The sequence below is a fragment of the Danio aesculapii genome, chromosome 20, assembly GCF_903798145.1.
Source record: "Danio aesculapii chromosome 20, fDanAes4.1, whole genome shotgun sequence".
In the NCBI taxonomy this organism is placed as follows: domain Eukaryota; kingdom Metazoa; phylum Chordata; class Actinopteri; order Cypriniformes; family Danionidae; genus Danio; species Danio aesculapii.
The window spans coordinates 31,766,723-31,787,211 of NC_079454.1; the positions used below are offsets into that span (position 1 = coordinate 31,766,723).

The 20,489-nt window shown below is 34.6% G+C and overlaps 1 protein-coding gene across 4 annotated transcripts in view; it reads left to right on the top strand.

The window, feature by feature from the left end:
* Positions 1 to 20,489, top strand: part of nhsl1b (NHS-like 1b) — a 166,240-nt gene that overhangs the window by 90,175 nt on the left and 55,576 nt on the right. Inside the window, exon 1 of one of the 4 annotated variants that reach the window (XM_056445454.1) lies at positions 227 to 345. The exons of the other annotated variants lie outside the window; for them this stretch is intronic. Coding sequence (XP_056301429.1) covers positions 330 to 345 — 16 coding nt within the window. The 5' untranslated portion in view covers positions 227 to 329. Of the gene's footprint in view, positions 1 to 226; positions 346 to 20,489 lie in introns of those variants that run through there. 4 annotated transcript variants of the gene reach the window in all.

The window sequence follows — 20,489 nt, forward strand, 5'->3', positions numbered from 1 at the left end:
TGCAAGGTTACAGTCATTAGCTGTTTTTTTACAGATTGTTTTATAGTATGTTCACATAAATGGGTCCCGGTGTGTGTCCATACATGTTCTTGAAATGCAGGGAATGATTGAGAGCGATAATAAGGAAGAGATTGAGATGGAGGGAAAGGGGGAGTGTCTGTGGAGGTAGGGAGAGAGAGAGAGAGAGAGAGAGAGAGGGAGAGGGAGGGAGTGTCAGTGTGTTTGCATATGTTCAACGTGAGCAGGCCTGACTGTGTGTCTGGATATGGGCTCGCTGGAGTGGGATTGACATCTTCAGGGGTCTCTATAGTGCAAACAGAGCCAGAATTATGTCATGCCTGGAAGGTGGGACCTTTTGTGTCTGTCTGTCTGTATGTTTGTGTCTTTTATTGTATTTTTCCATGTGTGCGTGTGTGTCTGTGAAATACAGTAGAGTGACAGTAGGAGAATCTTTGCTTTATGTGTTTAGGGGAAGGAGGGTCGCTGTGGTTGGAAAAATCTCTTCTTGCTTTGGGATTTCCTCTTTTCTGGTTTCCTCTATTTGTCCTTTTTCCTTTTTGTGTAACATTTTGTCCTTTCTTATTGATTGCCTTTTTAGTGGATGTAATGAATCTGTGTAACTGTAAATGCATACATCTAAAAGTATGTTTCAAATTATAATAGTAGAAGGAAAAAACTATAGATGCATTCCTTATTTAAAGGAGCCTGTAAATGCATTCATTTAGTGTTGTGTGAATGTGTTTGGTAGTCAGCTGTTGATGGCACAGTTGCTGCAGGCATGTGTTGTGGTGTTGCACTGCTGCAAACACCAGAAGTGTGATTGTCCAGATAACTTTCTCTTGGGGCTCTCTTTGTTTTGCTTTCTTTCTCTATATAATCTTTAAATATTGTGTACTCAGATGTTTTTCAAGCACCAGTAGATCATCTTTATGGCAAGCTCTCTGTTGCTTTGCTGTAACCTAAAAATTAAACTAATCATGAAAAAGGCTATGTAATTAACAAAAAGTCTGTTGAAAGTCAACTTTTTTCGTTTTGTGTTTTTTTAAGTCAAATTTTTGTGATTTTTATTTGTATTTTTTAAATTCACTTTAAAATTATTTATAACCAAGAGACCTAGTTGTGTTATTTTGTTTGTAGGTTTTTAATGGAATGTTTATTTTATTTTGTTAAAAAGAAATTTTACCACTTCGCTTAATCAATTAATTTGGATGTATACTTAATGAATTGAATCTCATTCATATAATCTGCTTATCCTCCATTGACAGTTGGTTTTAGGGATCGAGTTTGAGGGCATGTCTCCTTTTAAAAGCCGTACACATTCATACAAAAAAAAATTGTATGAACCTTTATGAATTGGCCACTTTTCTGACAATATGTTAACTAGTCTTGATATAAGGCTGGATTTATCATATGTTTGGGCAAAATGGTAATTTTTGTTTATTCTTTAAAGTTTGATAACATTAATTACAAATAAACGTATTATCATTTAGAACCTTTATTTCAGAAAATAACATTTGGTCAGAATCAAATTTTTTTGTAATTAATAAATTGTGTCATTGTGTTATGATTTTTTATTTTAAGAAGCTTCAGTTGTTTAAAGAATATAACAAAAGTTACTCAAACACAAACTACAGAAAACCAGAAAAAAGTGCTAATTTTCAAGTTGCCTTTTGTAGTTTTTGACTTTTTTCCATAGCTGTATATATGGATACTTTTTGGGTTGCTTCATAACAGCTCTTTAAATACAATATAAATACTCAGTGGTGGAAAGAGTACTGAAAAATCATACTTAAGTAAAAGTACCATTACTTGCCTAAAAATGTAGTGCGAGTAAATATTACTCAAAGTATGAGTAAAAAGTAGCCCTTTTAAAAGTACTCAAGAGTAGTGAGTAGTGAGTATTATGTTGTAAAAAGCTGATGCATTTACATCTAGCAGCGTCTAAGGACGTTATTTTGATGTCCAATAACGACGTCATATGAAGTTAATTTTAGGTTGTGTTAGAAAGTGGCCAAAATCCAACGTTGAGCCAACATCTTAAACCAACGTCATACTGAAGTCAAATACTGTTATTAATTTGTCAAATATCACAACCAAAATCCAACATCTCATAGACGTCATAGTGGTAACGTCCACACAACGTCAAGCTGTAACATCATTAGACGTTGATACTTGGTTGATTTTAGGTTGGACGTTTTCTAATCCCGATAAAACAAGAAAAACAAAGTAGTGATTGCAGGTTAAAGGAAACTTATGGAGTAAAAGTACCAATACTGCACTAAAAATGTACTTTAAGAGAAAGTAAAAGTATACATTTTTAAAATTACTTAGTAAATTACAATTCCTGAGAAAAACTACTCAATTACAGTAGTTTGAATATTTGTAATTTGTTCATTTAACTCACACTAGTTGAGTTCACCAAACATATCAAGAAAAACAATTATACACTAAAGAAGTATATAAATAATAAGATAAGATATCCCTACATACACAGATGCATAATATCTAATTTTTGTAGACTTTCTCATATTTATTTTTGTGTTGTTATTTGTCACTTTATGCACACTGGAAGCTTCTGTAGCCAAAACAATTCCTTTTGTGTGTAAAGCACACTTGGCAATAAAACCGATTCTGATTCTGAATATGCCTAAAATAACATTTATATAGCAAGAATAAATATGATACTTTTTTCCCCCAATAATTGGGTTATGAATGCCCTTATTGATATTAAAACCAATGTTTTTTCTGACATGCAGTAGTAAAAAGGTTTCTGAACTATTTAGATGCTGTCCACTATTTAGACGATGTTTCCATTTAGATGTTGTCCTACTTCTGTCTTTTAACGATGAGTGAATGTTCAGATGGAAGATCAGATCAAGCAGTAAATCTGCCTCACTGTAGAAAGAAAGACGGAGATTTGTTTATTGCCTAACCTTTGAATTGACCCAAGATGCCTTCTTCATTCCAGTGTACTGATTTTTTGAGTTTAAGGAAATGATTCAACAAGACTGATTGATTAAGAGATGTCTGCGTTTTTAGTCTACGGCAATATGAAGGAACAGAAATGTGATTAGGGAAAGACTTAACTTGCCTTTACTCAAACCAGATAAACCAGATGTTGCACTTATAATGATGTGTCTGTGAGGAAGATGTTTATATGGGCCGTTGCACTTGTTTATGTGTGTTTGATTGTGTAATAAGTCTGAACTCCAGCCATGTTTGCGAGTTGTACATTGTTTAGGTGTATATATCTGTGCACTGTAGCTATGCTTGGGAGACATGCATAAACCCTTGGCTCAGAGTTAACCTATATATAAACCCGTGTTAAGACATGTTAGACACTTATACCAGCCATGAAGCAAAACAACTTTATAGACAAGGTCACATTCACTTGCAAGATATATTATATATACATATTTTTCCTTTTTTTAAAGGTAGTATTTTATTTAATTTGTGAAAAAAATATTTACTTTCTTTTTTTATGTATAACATTGTTTGATAAAGTATGTTATGAATACCTTCCGACAGTGCAAACCAAAGCTGCACTTTGAAGAGTTACTATATTTGTAAAATATGTAGTTATAAATGGAGAAATTCAGTAATATAGAATTTTTATTTAGATTTTGTATTAGTCAAAATTACTACACAAAGAAATCTGTAAAATTTAGTTTAACTGTAAAAGAACTTTCAGATTTTTACAGTGAACTACTGTATTTCATTAAGGCCATGTTATCATGTATGCAGATATATTTATTTATACAACAGTTCTGCCTGGTTCTTCTGATTGGCTGATAGTCGTGTGATATTCTGCCAGTAACAGCAGTCGTCAAGCCTCTTAACCCTTCACCCTTCTGTATTACTCCGCCCACATACAGCAACAAGCAGAGGACACTCCACAGCAGGGGTGCTCAACCCTGTTCCTGTAGATCTACCTTCCTGCAGGGCTCACCTGCAACAGGGTTGAGCACCCCTGCTCTACAGTTTGACAAATATTGCTGCTGTTGAGCAACATAATGTACTTTTAAGGCTTTTTTTAGTCGAGAATGTAGTTGGTTAGACTGCAACTATGCAGTTTTTATATGGATAGTGACTATTTTAAATATTTATAATTTCTGAGTGCGTCGGCGGCCATTAGCCTGTCTTTGAGCAAACACGGTTGACGATGTTCATCCACAACATGGCGACAGAGACCGCATAATAAGCCCTAAGAGAAAAACAGTGTAATTTCTAACTACAGCTCATCAAATCATTATTATTTAGGTAAATGACTTTCTAAGTTGATCTCTCTCTTTTGTATGTTGTAGTGCTGTATTTATACCATAGTAATATTGTAATCTCCCTATTGCAACAGAGAAATACTGGCAGATATATCTGTAGACTGATGACATTCCATGCTGATCAGCCTAATAATCTTAAAATGTGAGCAAACTCACCAGTTTAGACAGTACACTAGAGAATCATTCAAACACTAGCTCTAAAGTGACGTTGGTGAAGTAGCAGCGGTCTCTGCTGTTCTGATGTCAGCTGCAGATGTGAAAGAATGGCGGAAGAAAGTAGTTCCTCTTACAAAAGGGTTTTGAGACTCTCTGTGTTTAATTTTCTTTTTTATGCACATGATTATGCTATCGAACTGTTGTATAAACACAATATCACACTCGTGTGGCAGTATATCGTCACTGGTGGGACACTAAGGCACTCAGCTTGTAGCCGTGTGCCAACACACGCCTCCCACCAGTGCCGATATACTGCCACATTGCACTGCTTCTCGTGTGATATTGCTCATATACGTTTTATCTGTCTAGGAAGAATACTCGTAAAATAACAACCTTTTATTATGAGTCAATATGCATATGTCTAAATGAGTGTTTATTTTTAGCCAGACTCTTGTATTCTGTAAGATTTTTCTAATGTATATGAAAAACGTCTGTCTTCATAGTATTTTAGATAATAATTAAAATGATAACACATTAACTGATTTATTGTTCTTTTATTTACATTAATAAAATCTCCACTTTCAAAAATGTTAGCAAAAGTTGCAAACATAAAAACCACAGAGTAGCAATTTGTTTCATTTTTTTATCAACCTTGTTAACCTTCTTATTAACCTTGAAACAGTTTTAGTTCTGACCCTCCATAACCTCCTTGAACCTGTACTATATATACTACATTATACCACTGACACCTGTGCTGATGGTATATATGCGAGACAGTGACTCTCAAGTTGACATCTTTTACACTTTGACCCCCACAGAGAGTTCTCACGCTTACTGTTTGCCTCTCTGGTCACTTTACAGAAAAACATACATGTACAATAGCAAAATAGTAAAAATATATTTTTTGTATGTATAAATTGTATTTTATAAAGAGATGATAATATAGTTATGAGTTTCAGTAAAACATATTTTTGTTATATTCTGTGAAGTACTGATATAGTGATATTTTTAGATTTATCTTAATTTTTAAACAACATCGCAGCAATTAGTTGTGTAACGGATCACAAATCTCACGGTTCGGATCACACTATGGTTTTTGAGTCACGGATCAGACCATTTTTCACATTAGCAAAAAAGGAGGAGACAAATGTTATTTGCTTTCCATTTATACAAAAATATTACATCAAAAACCATTGCTTTTAACAAACATAACTTACCGAACCTAATTTGAATAAAAATCAAAATAAAGAAACAACCAGCTGAAAAAAAAAAACTCAAAACGAAAAATTATCTTTGCTACTGTTGCTGATAATGCTAAATATAAAACCGTGATCCGTTAGACCCCTAGCACCAATGGTTATAACTTCAGAAAAGTGAAGAAATCAATCTTTCGATCCTAAAAGAGGAAAACATTTGTTCTTCTGACCAATTTTCATTTTCTGAATGTAAAAATCTGTAAACATACAAATAAAATCTACACACCACTGCAAACAATGGGAAATTTTACAGTGCACTTTACATAGATATAGCTGTATAGTTTACATATAAATATCCTTCTGTATGGCTCAAACTTTTTTCTTTTTTGTATTTTTTTGTACTTTTTTATTTATTAAAAATATATATTTTTATTTTTTTTACCCTTTAACTGCCCCACCAAGAAAAAAAATTGGATTGAATTTCTTAACTCCTAATGTCACTAGTTAACACATGCAATGTGTTGAGAAAAAAATGCATTGAGTAAGTTCTAAAATATCAACCTCTACCAAATGGTTGATATGTCGGTTTATGGTAAAAGTACTGGAATCAATGCATATACTATAAAAATCTGAAAAATATGAAGTGTAAAACCAATTTATTTAAAAAAAATAATCAAAATAAAACATTTTTGAATATTAAATCATCTTTATTGTTTGAAGTATGCTATAAAATATTTCATATTCTCATTTTACACGTTTTCTTATTTATTTATTTATTTATTTATTTATTTATTTATTTATTACAATAAAACCAAAGTCAAGTGTAGTAGTGCAACAGGGTTATGTTTTATTTATTTTTTTTACCAAAATTGCCATGAAGTGTAAATCATACCTAAAACAATCATTCTTTAAATGACTTCAACAGTCGATATTTAAAACAGTCAAAGTATGGTCAACCATTTGGTAGTTAAAGGTTTTTTTTTCTCTATTTCTGTTTTTTTTTTGTATTATATATATGCACTGCTGCTGAAATGCACTAATTGGTTTAGTGTACTTCCATGTGCACTGACAAATAAAGTCTATTCTATTTTATTTTTAATTTAAAGTCTGAGGGTAAAAATGTTATCAGACCATACAATGAAGCAAACATTAACATTTTACTGATAAGCATACCTAATAAATCCACAGAAGCTGTGAAGTTTCAAATGGTCTCTTTTTTTCCATAGCTGTAAATATTTTGTGAAGTCACTTTATAGACGCCAATACAGTTTATTACAGCTAGAGGGCGCTGTTTCTTTCTTTCCTTCTTTCTTTGTAAACTGACTTGCTCACTAAGCTCTTGTGATTCCCAGTTCTGTTGAATGTGCCTCCTCAGCAGGTTATCAGCACCCAGCACTATTCACTTTAATCAGATTGCATTTAGATTAGCGCACGTGAATAAACACCCGTATTAAACAACTCTCAGTAGTACTGTTTAGTAAAGTCAGTCACTTCTGATAATACAGAAAGTATGATTAATGTTTTTACCAGGAATGTAATTCGACTAAGCAAATGACTCACGATTCTGTGTAAGGAAGTTTATGCCCGATTTAACGAAAGAAATGTGGGTCTGGTAGCATTTTAATGAGCATTATGTTGTTTAATAAACTACATCTGCGCTAGATTTGTAATTCAGTGGAACAGTCGTTTTGTGTTTAATGTTTACCTTAAAGTCAATAGAGAGGCAGAGGTGCTTGTGCTCTTGCATGTAGGCATAATTACCTATAACATGAAGGCATCTGTGAGACTGTGAGTGTCTGATAATCTGGGTTAAGAGATTAACCCGAGATGAGCAATAGAAGACAAATGCTGGTGGCACTACAGGATGCTAGTCAGACATTATTTGCATTCAGAGAGATATTAGCTTCATATAACAACTGCTGGCTCTTGCAAAACTCATTCTTAGATCTCTGAAAAAAAAATATTGCAAGAATTTCTGTGTTGACATCGTGAAGTGTTTTTGAATATGTGATATATTTTTCCGCCACATCTCCAACATCTGAAACATTCAAAACTGTGAGTTCCGACAGAGTAGTATTGATTGCTTTAATATAAACATAAATATAGATTGCATTAGTTAACATTATTTAATGTAAATTACTTTTACTGCATTTTGTCATTTTAATGTTACACAATTTACTTACTAAAACATTTTTAAAATTCGGAATTGTCTGTTAATATTAGTTAATGTGTCGTAAATATGAACAATTTCATTTTTACTAGTGTAACTTTAATGTATGTTGGAAGAATATATTGCTTATTGTTGATTCAAATCAACTAGTTCATTTATTTATTTATTTTTTGGCTTAGTCCCTTTATTAATCAGGGGTCACCACAGCGGAATGAACCGCCAACTCATCCAGCACATTTTTATGCAGCGGATGCCCTTCCAGCTGCACCCATATACTCTCATTCACACACATACACTACGGACAATTTAGCTTACCCAACTCACCTATACCACATGTCTTTGGACTGTGGGGGAAACTGGAGCACCTGGAGGAAACCCACGTGAACACGGGGAGAACATGCAAATTTTACACAGAAATGCCAACTGACCCAGCTTGAACCAGCGACCTTCTTGCTGTGAGGTGATAGCGATACCCGCTGTGCCACCGTGCAGCCCCTACTTTAAAGTGTTATAAATATCTTAAAATATGACATCATATGATATTATTTTATAATGTATTATATTTTAATTTTCATACTATTAGTATTTTTTGGAAAAAAATTTTTACACTTATGATCCATTTGTTAAACTTAGGTAAATAAATATTTAGCATGTACTACAAACGAAACTCTTCTTAAGCATTTAATAATGTTAGCCAAAGTTAATTTCAACATTTAATAATAAATTATTAACACCAAAAGTTGTACCTTTTAATGAATCTGAGCAATTGTAAACTAACAATAAACAGCTGAATTTTTATGAACCAACATTAACAAAGTTCATTTTTTTTATTTTATTTTAAAAAAGGGTATTTTCCCATTGTACCAAATAAAAGTATACTTGATGATATACTCAACCTTCATACCTCTTCAAAAGGGGTTATTTCTTAAATCTTTACTATTATTAACACAAAACAGTCCCCCTTAACACATGTACTGAGGGCTTTTTGTGAGAATAAATTGAATTTCACGACTGAAGAAACTGTCTGGGATCTTAATCTTCCACAATTACATTCATCATCAATAAACACTTGGCATACTCTCATTCTATTCAAGATTGTGTAAAGAATACATTAGTCTAGAACTAAACTGAATAACATTTTCCCTGAACTTGAGTCTGACCCAACTTGCCTTCGCTATACAACTGAACCAGCCACACTCTTACATTCTTTCTGGTCTTGTTTGAAACGGTCTGAATTTTGTTTTTTCATTATCAATAGACTCAAACCCCTTAACAGCACTGTTTGGAATCCTTCCAGAATATGTTGAATTAAATTCATTACAGGCCGATATTGTAGCCTTTGCAACTTTACTGGCTAGACGACTTATTCTTATGAATTGGAAGTCAGCAACTCCCTCTTCTTATCGGCAATAGGTCTTTGATTTCATACATGCTCTTTAAATGGAAAAGATTCGGTTTGCAATAAAATGATAGCGAGAACAGTTCCAGAAAGTCTGGAGCCCTTTTCAAAAACTTTTTAAAGAGACACCTTTATCTTAATTGCCTTTTTTTCCTTTCTTTTCTTTGTATTATTTATTTATTTATTCTTTTGTTTGTTTTTTGTATTGTTATTATTTTTATTGTTCTTATTTTTATGCTGTCTTCTGTGTATATATCTTTGTGTGTATATATGTGGTATTTTACCTTTTATTTATATACTTATTTGGTGTGTAATTATGTTTTCCTGATAATTTCTTGTTTGGTAAATTGTATCAGTGAGTATATCTATATGTATCAATATTATGTATATTTTATTGTCTGACCTAAGATGAACCTAATAAAAAATAATTTAAAAAACTATAACAAATGGATTGCTCATTGTTAGTTAATGCATTACCTAATTTTAACTAACAGGTCTGTTAATTGCAAAGTGTTACCATAATATTTATTACCCAGTTCTCCACATTATGAGAACATAAACCAAATATTTACATTAGAACTTATTTCATTAACCAATTTGACTCACCAAGATCTGAAACTTTCCAAATTTTGTAGTAGAAATAGAAGCAGACTGCATTTAAAAAAAAATTAATTAGGTTTAGCTCGTTTTGGAAATGCAAGCCTGTGTGTAATCTGACACCCTTTGCATTTCGCCTTTTGTTTGCGCAAATCAATTCAGTTCGAGCACCCTCATTCAGGCAGACCATAAGAAAAGAGTGTGGAGAGGAGGAGCTGGGTTTGTCTTCTCGAGATCCACCGATGCTCCCTTGTGGGCTGCAAAGAACAAGCCCCGCCCACTGCTTGCCTCCCTCCCCCTCATCCAGGATCAGGACAAACCTGAGGGTGGCGGATGAATGAGTTGAGCGAAAGGGAGGGGGGTCAAATCTCGGCCCGCCCCTAGACAGCTCCAGGCCTCAGGATCCTTCAGCATGCTGACATACGCTCAGCACCTCTCCATAGTGCATGCAGTGGACTGCTGCTACTAAGAGCGGGATGCCAACCTTTGCACCTGCAAGATGGGCAACACTCCACCTTCACAGCTTCAGTCTACTTCAGGCCTGGATTCGGTCCAGACCCCTGGTGTTAGGAGTGATTGTGGCATCAGACGCAGGCTTTTGGCCTCGAAGGTCCACCAGAGACCTGAATCACTGTGGACACCTAAACCAATGCTAAGAGCAGAAGTTAAAGGCTCACAAGGGGACACACTGACGCGCTCTCAGTCCTGTTGCAAGAGGAACTCATTGTCTTGCTTTCCCAGTGAGTATATGGCAATGTTTGAATGGCGTTGAATGTTGTAGTAGGGTTGATGTCATGTGAATTTCGATTGATAATAATGGAAAAGTCCAATGACAGCCCATGCACAGCGATTGATATTTGTGGAAAGTGTTTTTGAAAAGGATAGTTTGTTCAAAAAATCTAATTCTGGCATCATTTCATCTTCGGTTTGTTCTGAACTTGTAATTATTTTCTTCTGTTGAAGGTAAAAAAATACTACATGAGGATTAAATAACGTATAGTTTTTCTGTCAATTTATTAATATTTTATTAATTAATTGTTTTACTCTGAAGTTTGCAAAACAAATTAAAGGAGTAAATCATAACAGATTGGTATTTTTTAAGTGATTTAGGAATTAAAATTTTGGAACTTTTCAAGTAAACACACTATGTACTGTTTGTGTGTATTTTGGTGGCTGATTTTAAGTTCATGTTATGTCAGATCAAGCTCCGTCTACTGTCATTGTCTTTGGTGTGACTGCTTTTGTCTGAGGCGTTCAAACCAATCGGCGCACAGATTGTTCTGTTAGGACTTTTCGCCCTTTGACCTTTAGAGACGTGACTGAACCTCTTTGGCTGGACCCCTAGGGGCCTCTTCACTTCCTGTCCCTAATAAGGTTAGCTTCATTGGCTGAGTATCATGCAGAAGGCCATTTATTGATCTTTCATAGCATCACGCATATGAACAGTTGACCATTCATGATTTACCAATACATGCGATCAATAAGAGACTCTAAAGGTTATGGCATGAATGAAGTGTGCTGGATAAGTCAAGTCCAAAAGGTGAAGACTGATGGATGGGATGTGTTCATGGTGTAGTGATAAACTTGAGCTGTCCAAACCCATTTCAAACACACTCTTTAATCATGCAGAGTGTTTAGTTGACCAGATTGGCCCTTTAAGCACATGTTAGCATGTATTGATTGTCTATGTGAGTCATATCAGATGCTCTGATACAGTTGGGTGATAAGAAACAGAAGAGAAGTGACATGGCAGCCCATGGGAACCAAGGACAATAGGAAACAGCTGACTGATCTTTCCTGATTCTGATGGAGGGGACTGAACTGACCCAGATATGGCAAACCCATCACCTCACTGACTCAATTATTATCTGATGAAACCAGTGGAGGGGAGAAACCAGACCAGAGAGGTGAAAAGGGGAATAGTGAAGGAGTATGAATGGGGTTGAGATTGAAAAAAGGAGATGCTGTGATTTAAAAAAAGAGGGTGGACATACATGTTATAATGTAGGCAATAAGAAGGGCAAAAAGACTTTAAAGGAGGTTTTAAATGCTGTGTGATTGATAAAGAGATAATATAGAAGTTAAACATTAGTGAAAGAACACATCTTGAGCCATGTATATTAGCTAAAAGCTTGGCAGTTTTTAAATAATACGTAGCTTTCTGCTAAATTAAAGTTTATGTGGAAAAAATACCATAGACAAAACGTCATGATTAAAGTCACAATGGAAATTAAGTAAGGCCATGTCTAGGCATGGGCTGGTTTAAGATTCTGACGGTATGGATAACCTTGGATAAAAATATCAAGGTTTCACGGTATTGTAATTATTGCTCTAAAGCATGCTCTTTTTTTAAATGTCTGGGTATAAAACAACAAATTTCCCCCATTGAACACAATATATTTTATTTAAAAAAGCATTTAAAGTATTCTGGAGCAGTAAACATGTCAGGTAAAATAATTCAAATAAATCATTGACTTCTGCTGTCTTCAAAAACACCGATTTTTGTATATCTCGAAAAGGCATCTTTGGAGATCTTTCTTTTCTGTGGATATAAAGTAAAAGCACTTCATTGTTCAGCTCTACGGCATGCTGGATGTTGGTTTAAAAGTGATTTGTTTTTCAGATGTTTGCTGAATCATAGGCTAACCAGTAGCTTTTGATGTGTATTTCCTTTTCTGCTTGAGATACTGTACACTGTTAGCAATTTATGTGAATTGCACTGTATTTAACTGTAAAATGAACAGTATTTTACTGTAGGACAGTTATGTGGAATGTCACCGTATTTTAAAGTTGCATTGTGGGAGATATAATTTTGACACCATTAAAATACAGTATTTTTAATTTGCTGTAAATCGAAATACAGATGCAGGGTGTGTGCAACTGCTCTTATGTTTTTAAAAATACTTTATATTCTTGGTTTAATTAATACAAATAAATACAAACAATAAAACTAAATTTGTGTCTGTGCATCACTTAACGACGTGCGGTTAAAAGGCTAAAAAACTAAATGAAGCAGTTGTTAAAAAAAAAAAAACTTGCATGTAGCGTAGAAACTAGAACATTTTTGCAGTTTTAAAACCTTGACTTTTCCAAACCGCGGTAAACCTTAAAACCGGTTATCGTCCCATGCCTAGCCATGTCTAGATATCTTGAGCCATATCTAGAGATTTGGCCCATTTTGCATCTGCCTAGCAACCACTGACAGGACTCTAGCAACTTGTTGGTATAGCATGCACAGCAACAATATATCATTTAATTACAATGGGAAATCAGATTTTCTTTAGACTATTCAGAAAAAAGTTAATAACTTGTAAATATTGGATTGTAAATAAATGTAAAATGTTAAAAATATTAATAAATAAAACTATCGTTTTGATTTTCCCATATATATTAATAATATAATATCTTTTTATAAAAAATAACATTTTCTATTTTATGCCATGTCATGCTTTAAATCAGTAGGGTAAACCCAAAAGCAAACATTGTGGGTTTTGTTTTCTTTCTTTCTTTATTTCTCAATGTTTGTATGTTTGTAGAGTTAGAGTTGATTTGGACTGCCGGTCAGCCTTCTCACGCTGGTCTGAGCTAATGATTGGTGACAGCTCAAGATGCTCCGTAGATCAGCTCTGCTTTGTGTTCAGCACACTTCTGTCATGCTCTGCTGAAGTAACAGTCTTAGTATATACTTGGAATGTGAACTCACACAATTCTCTCTTTCCTCCCTCTGCTTTTCTTTTCCCAATTATTTTTCTCCTTTCTTTCCTTCTGTGTGTCTTGTATTGTTCTGTGACACTTGTCATGGATGAAGCCGGGTTACAGTATTAGACGCTGAGCAGGTGTTTCACAGATCTCTGCTAAGCCGAGCTCAAGCATTGTGGCCAGTGGTTGGTCAATTCTTGGTATATCCTCTCAAGGGACTGACAGAAACTGGCAGCAGCAGACACTGAATAATGAGACATGTTTAAAGAAATTCAGTTCTCAAGGGAGTTGGAAATTGGAGCCAAAATGCATTGTTGGCACAAAAAATCATAGAAAATTGATACTCTGGAAAATCTGAGAGTTATGCTGTCCATAAAGTATTACAGTTGCAAATAGATGAAGAATCTAGGCCATAGCACTCATCGTGTATGTTCTCAGTTGGCAGCTTTGGTTCCATTAAAATAAACTCTTGTTTGATTGCTTTGTTGGTGCAGTGCAGTGCATAAAAAAAGCGAATTGCAAAAAAAGAATGCTACGATCTCAAACTTTGGTGCATACCTAGCAAGCAGACTGAGACTTGTGAATGGTCAAGAATGTTTTTCTCCATCTTAGTTCCAACTTTCCTCTTTAGAGTTTAAACAGGCACCAGAAACATGTCTCCTTTAGCGGCTCTTTATTAATGTGACTAGGGCTGCACGATATTAGAAAAATCACATGCAATGTCAATGACATTGCGATATTTAGTTTTTTCTTTATAGTTTTCATCAGATTGCTGGAATATCTCTGTTTGGAAAGAATTCATTAATTTAAATTGATTATGGGTCTGTAGGGAAGTGAATCATGCACAAAATATTGAAAATTATAGATTAATAAAACAGAGCAAAGATTAAGTGAAATAAACTGTGCATTACGGTTTTTTGGAGAGTCTAACTGAACTCATGTATGAATAAGCAAATGCAAAATAACACTGTAAAGTGTTAACACTATAAATAATACAAAGAAATGTGTCTGTATTAAAGATTCAAATGGTAAAATATCTTGTGCCAGAATGCTATAAACTCAAACTCTCCCTCCATTTTGATTAAACTCTGCAGTTACTCTACAAATCTCATGTTCCCTTAACTCTATGTGGCTCCTGGTCTATTATAATCTACTACAAGTGTATAATGCTCATCATAAAACTCATCATTGCAGTATTGATGCTGAAACAATATATTGTGCAGCCCTAAATGACACATTTCTGTACAAACTATTTAAGTTCAAAAACTAATCCTAATGAGTACTGTGAACTTAATCCATTTGAGTAAATGAAGCAATTTGAACACCGTAAAACTCAATAAATGAAAAGAAATCAAACCAACTGAGTACTGTAAAACGATTGCTACCGATTACTACAAACCATTTGAGTAAAAAAACTAATCTATATGAGTACTATGAACTTACTCCAATTAAGTTGAAGTAATGAGGTATTTAATTCACTCATTACCTTCAACACTGAGTTCAAAACTCTTTTCAAATGAGTAGAATTAACTTTCAGTCAATTTTGAGTTAATTACACTCATTTCATTCGATAAAGTTGACTGTTGGGTTTTACAGTGTAGATAGAATAGGTATGTGAACATGTACATCTTGCTTCATTCAGCATTACTCCAGAGTCAGTCACCGGTTAAGACTTTCAATCCGGGAACATGTATTAGCATCATTAGCGTGCTCCTCCTGACCCCAGCGGTCATCCCTCTGTAAATGCAGGATGACTGACTGCCCTGATGACCATCAGACCCCTGCTTAAGGAGGCCAAAGTTATTTTGGTCCGTTACAATTGTTTTGTATCCTTAATCTCAGTAAGGGATTGTGGGTAGCCGTAGCCCCTTGCTGTGAATTGTGAATACAAAAGGCTTCGTCTTTTACCCTGCCTAACTAACTCTTACAGTTCAGTTCTGCAGAATGACAAAGGTACTTTGTTAATCGTCAGATCCCCTCAGGCATGCACACATAACCCCTGCTGATGGCAGGACGGGGACAAAAGAAAACTCACTGCTTGTGTTACCATTCCTTAAAACAGGTGGATTCTCTTACTCCTTTCCTTATTTCATCTTTACTCTCTTTCTGCTCTGTTCCCTTTCTCTCTTTCTCCTTTCTTCCACCCCCCATGTCCTTCATCATATGTTTCCCTCCCCTATTAAGATCTGGGGGTGAAGCTACTCAACTGTAAAGAAGTATCACACTGTGTGAGGTCATTTTCGTGGAGGACTGTGGACCTGTCAGTCATGCTTTTGTTGTTAGATGGAGTTACTTTATTTTTATTGTGTATTTAAAAATGTATTTATTTTTATTTTCTCTTAGTACGCCGGTCGAAGCATATTTCCTAATTTTCATTGCTAATCTTAGCCAATTGTAATTGTTTGTTTGAATTTAATTTTGAGTTTCCACAACCAGCGCAGAACCCCAGGAATCATAATCAGTTTGGCTTGACCTCCCCATGATGCGTTTCTTTTTTTTTAATGATGTTTATGCATAGGGTTCACTTACAACAAAAAAAATCATGCCTCAAATATTCATCTTTGGCGCACTGTCTTTACCATAATAATTCCTTTACATTGTGTGATTATTTTCATAAGGTAAACCAGAGTAAGCAGGTTGTACTGTGGGCCTATTTACACCTGGTATTAAAGGGCACCTTTAAAGTTAGCCCTTTTTTCAGATTTAATATTAGTGTTTTGCGTCTCCAGAATGTGTCTGTAAAGTTTCAGCTCAAAGCACCCATCAGATTTTTCATTATACCTTTTGCAAGATTCTATTTTATACATTTTTGCACTAGGGGGCCGTTTTGTCGTACTGCGCTTTTAAGGCTAGTCCTCCCCGCCCACCGTTTCTATCTGCCTTTCTACGTGCCTTAATCTCCTCCCTCGGCTGCGTTAGACAACAGACTTAAAGGAAGCAGATCTCACATAGCGTTTGTGAGAAATACTACAGTAAGAACTTTACCAATGAGTAGTGGTTGTGCAGTTGCATCGATAAGTCACACAAAGTTCACGCGCGCACACAGATGCATGCGCACACACACACAGACAGACAGAGCGCCCGTATAGCTTTGCACTCTTTTTGCAGGCAAATGTGACAGGATACAGGTTAATCTCCACTCTGTAATGTTGAATATCTGTAATGTTAATGTACAAAATAAACCTGATTCAGCGTCCACAAACCGGGATTGAAGCGTCTTCCTTTATAATTGTTCTGACACGCGGCTGTGCTGATGAAGTAAAGCTGAAGTAAATCACTGTAATTCATTACACACGTGCTCTGTTTTAAAACATGTTAAACTTGTGAAACTCACTCTTGATCACATTTGATGATGATTGATGATCCTAGCGAACTGAACACACCTTTTATTCCCAGTTGCTTTGCGCACGTCTGGTCTTGTTTATATGATTATACACGTGACTACCGGGACATGTTAATATGCACAGCTGTCAGTCAATATTGGTGGGCGGGGGGACCGCATTCTACGTAAAGTTGCGGTCGGTCTGAAAACCGCTCCAATTGGTCAACAGTTTTTATGTTGCTAAATTGAAAAAAAAGGACTGGGTGTGTATATTTCACCCCAATATGATGATCTATACACCATACATGCACATATGTCTGTTCAAACAGCTTGAAATGTAGATTTTTCACCATAGGTGCCCTTTAAGACTTAATACCATTTTTTTTTTTCACTTTTGACCACTTTCCTTATTTCTATGAGGAGATGGTCTATGGGAAGGTTTATATAAAGGTAAAATAAGCTTGCAAAATTTACATTTGGACATAAGACACAATAGTTAACAATGCATACAGCAATGTCTCTGATAACCATAAACTATGCTGTAGTTATATAATAGTGGTATAATCAGGAATAAGATCAAATAATAGAACATTACATTTTTGTATATTTGTCCTTATTAAAATCAAACTTAAGATTTCGGGTGGCAGAGTTAAAATCCACCCGACTAGCCAGCTTCCAAAACACAGTCTGAAATGTTTAACAGCTGTTTTAATTGCCAGAGAATGGGCTATATGCATAGATAGTGTTTTTCAACCAATGATGAACCTCCGGTGAAAGCTTTAAGTGACTATTTTCAATTTCTTAAGGTTCCTTTTACAGCATCAATGTTGTAATGTCATTCAAATATATAAGTTACATAGACTTAAGCATCCATTTGGTTGTTAAAGCGTAAAAAGAGACAAAAGACGCAGCAGAAATTCCATTGAAAATACTGGTGTAAAATTAATTTCCATATTTTAAAGACATGGCGTGGAAAAAATATAGTTTAATGCAGTGCTTCTTGTTTGGTCTGAGACTCACTTTAAATTGCATCTCACCCAGATCGCTGTTATTGTTTTTAAGAAATCAGATTTTAAATGTGGCGATTTTGTATGGGATGACAATTAACCAGAAGCCCTTAAGCTGGCTTACTGAATTTAAAAGTCTGTGTGCATATACGCAATTGATAGTCTTCAGTAGCTAGATGAAAACATTCGGCGACGTCAGCATCAACACTACAAAAGCAATTTGATCAAATGTGTTTTCTTTTAATAACTTTTACTCAGTCAAGCCCAAATGTTATTAAATATTTATGAAATTAACAATTCGGCTTTGTACTTTTTATTTTACAGGATGTTATATAAAAATTTATACAAATTTGTAACAACTAGTGATTAAATGATGGCACAATTTTCATTTTTGGTTAACTGTCCGTTTAAGGGTAAGATCTTTTGACTAAGCAACCATTTTACAAAAAACCATAGGAACCACTCAGAAAATCTTAGCAACATCCTAGCAACTGGCAAGCCCCACTCACTTACATCTGTGGTTGCTTTGATACGTCAGTTAATTCTAAATGTGTCTATTTATCACAGGCTGTCAAGGCACACACACAGCATCTGTAATGGGCCCTGATTAACTATAAAGAGCATCTTCATGTGGCTCTTTGTATTGTGTGTTAGCTGAGGCTGACAGGAGATCACTACATCTGTGTGTTAGAGATTTAAAATGGCTCACCCTGGCTCTGCATAAATCCTGTTACACCAGTGCCTTTCCATCACAATGAGACGGGGTCTAATTGAGTCTTTTGGGCTTTTTTGGTTCTGTTTGGGCACTAATTGGGCCTCCTGTTCCATCATGGCAGCTGTAATTAAGTTTTGGTTGGCAGATTAATCGCTTTAGGGGATTGTGGGTTAAGACTGTTTTTACTTAGAGCTGGACATCAGGTGTTTGCTAAGAAGAATGAGAGGGAAGACCAAAGACAAATGATTGATTTAGGGTTGAAGAGATGTGATTTCCAGGCATGGAAAAAAAATCAAGTTAATAAAATCAAGTGATCAGAACTTTTTTGTATCAAAAGTTTCAGATTAGGGTTGTGCGATATCATGACGTACAGTTGAAGTCAGATTTTTAAGCCCCCTGTTTATTTTTTTCCCCCAAATTCTGTTTAACAGAAAAGATTTTTTCAACACATTTCTAAACATAATAGTTTTAATAATTAATTTCTAATAACTGATTTATTTTATCTTTGCCATGATGACAGTAAAAAATATTTCATTAGATATTTTTCAAGACACTTCTATACAGCTTAAAGTGACATTTAAAGGCTTAACTAGGTTAATTATGTTAACTAGGCAGGTTAGGGTAATTAGGCAAGTTATTGTATAATGATGGTTTGTTCTGTAGACTATCGGAAAATATATAGCTTAAAGGGGCTAATAATTTTGACCTTAAAATGGTTTTTAAAAAATCAAAAATTGATTTTATTCTAGCCAAAATAAAACAAATAAGACTTTCTCCAGAAGAAAAAATATTATCAGACATACTGTGAAAATTTCCTTGCTCTGTTAAACATCATTTAGGAAATATTTAAAAAAGAAAAAAAAAATTAAAAGGGGGGCTAATAATTCTGACTTTAACTGTATATCGTATAGACAAAATAAAAAATGTTCTTCATGTTCTATCATTTATTTCTTGATGTCACAAAATTCATTGTTTACAGTAATACTTTTTCAGAATTTATATGAGCACAATGTTACATGCCATTACGGGGATGCAACCAGAAACATGAATAACAGCATCGTGAGAGTGTTGTCATCTTCAAAAAACATGTTTGCATTTTGCATTTTATTGGACCTGTGATAATTTGTTTTTTTTTAATATTTTATATATATTTTTTATATTTATTTTGTATTTCTACATTTTTAATGAAACATTTACCCTGAAGTTCTAAATAAGTTAAGAAATGTGATCACATACGATTAAATACATTTGTGAGTAAATACTTTTAAACTGTTTAAAAAAAAGTACTTTATTTAATGGTCAATATCTATATAAACTATTAATTGATGAAATTTACAACAGTTTTGTCTTGTTCTCGAATCTGATTGGTTGATAGCGGTGCAAACTCGTTCAGCCTCTTCACTCTTGTGTATCGCTCTGCCTACATAAAGTGACAGCAGATCAATAAACTCACTACAGTTTGACAAATATTGCAGCTGTTGGACAACATAATGTACTTTTGAGGCTTTTAAGACACGAATGTAGTTATTTAGGCGATGCAGTGGCGCAGTAGGTAGTGCTGTCACCTCACAGCAAGAAGGTCGCTGGTTCGAGCCTTGGGTCAGTTGGCATTTCTGTGTGGAGTTTGCATGTTCTCCCCGTGTTCACGTGGGTTTTCAAACTGTGATCAAATCTGACTGGAACTAGCTGTGCATTAAATGATTTTATTTATTTATTAATCCAGCCACCTTTCAATAAGAATCAAAAATTTCAGCTTAAACAGTTTTCAACATCGCATCAAATCTTTTTTTTTTTAATTTGTATTTTTTTTGCAAGTCAAGTCCTCCTTCCAGCTGTCAAAGTTGTAATTGTTTATCCCTGACAAGTGTTGTGGTTTTCTCCAAAGATACAACCACTAAACCTCACTGCTGTATTCCTCTAATCTCCTAGCACACTTAGCATGTTTCCTCAC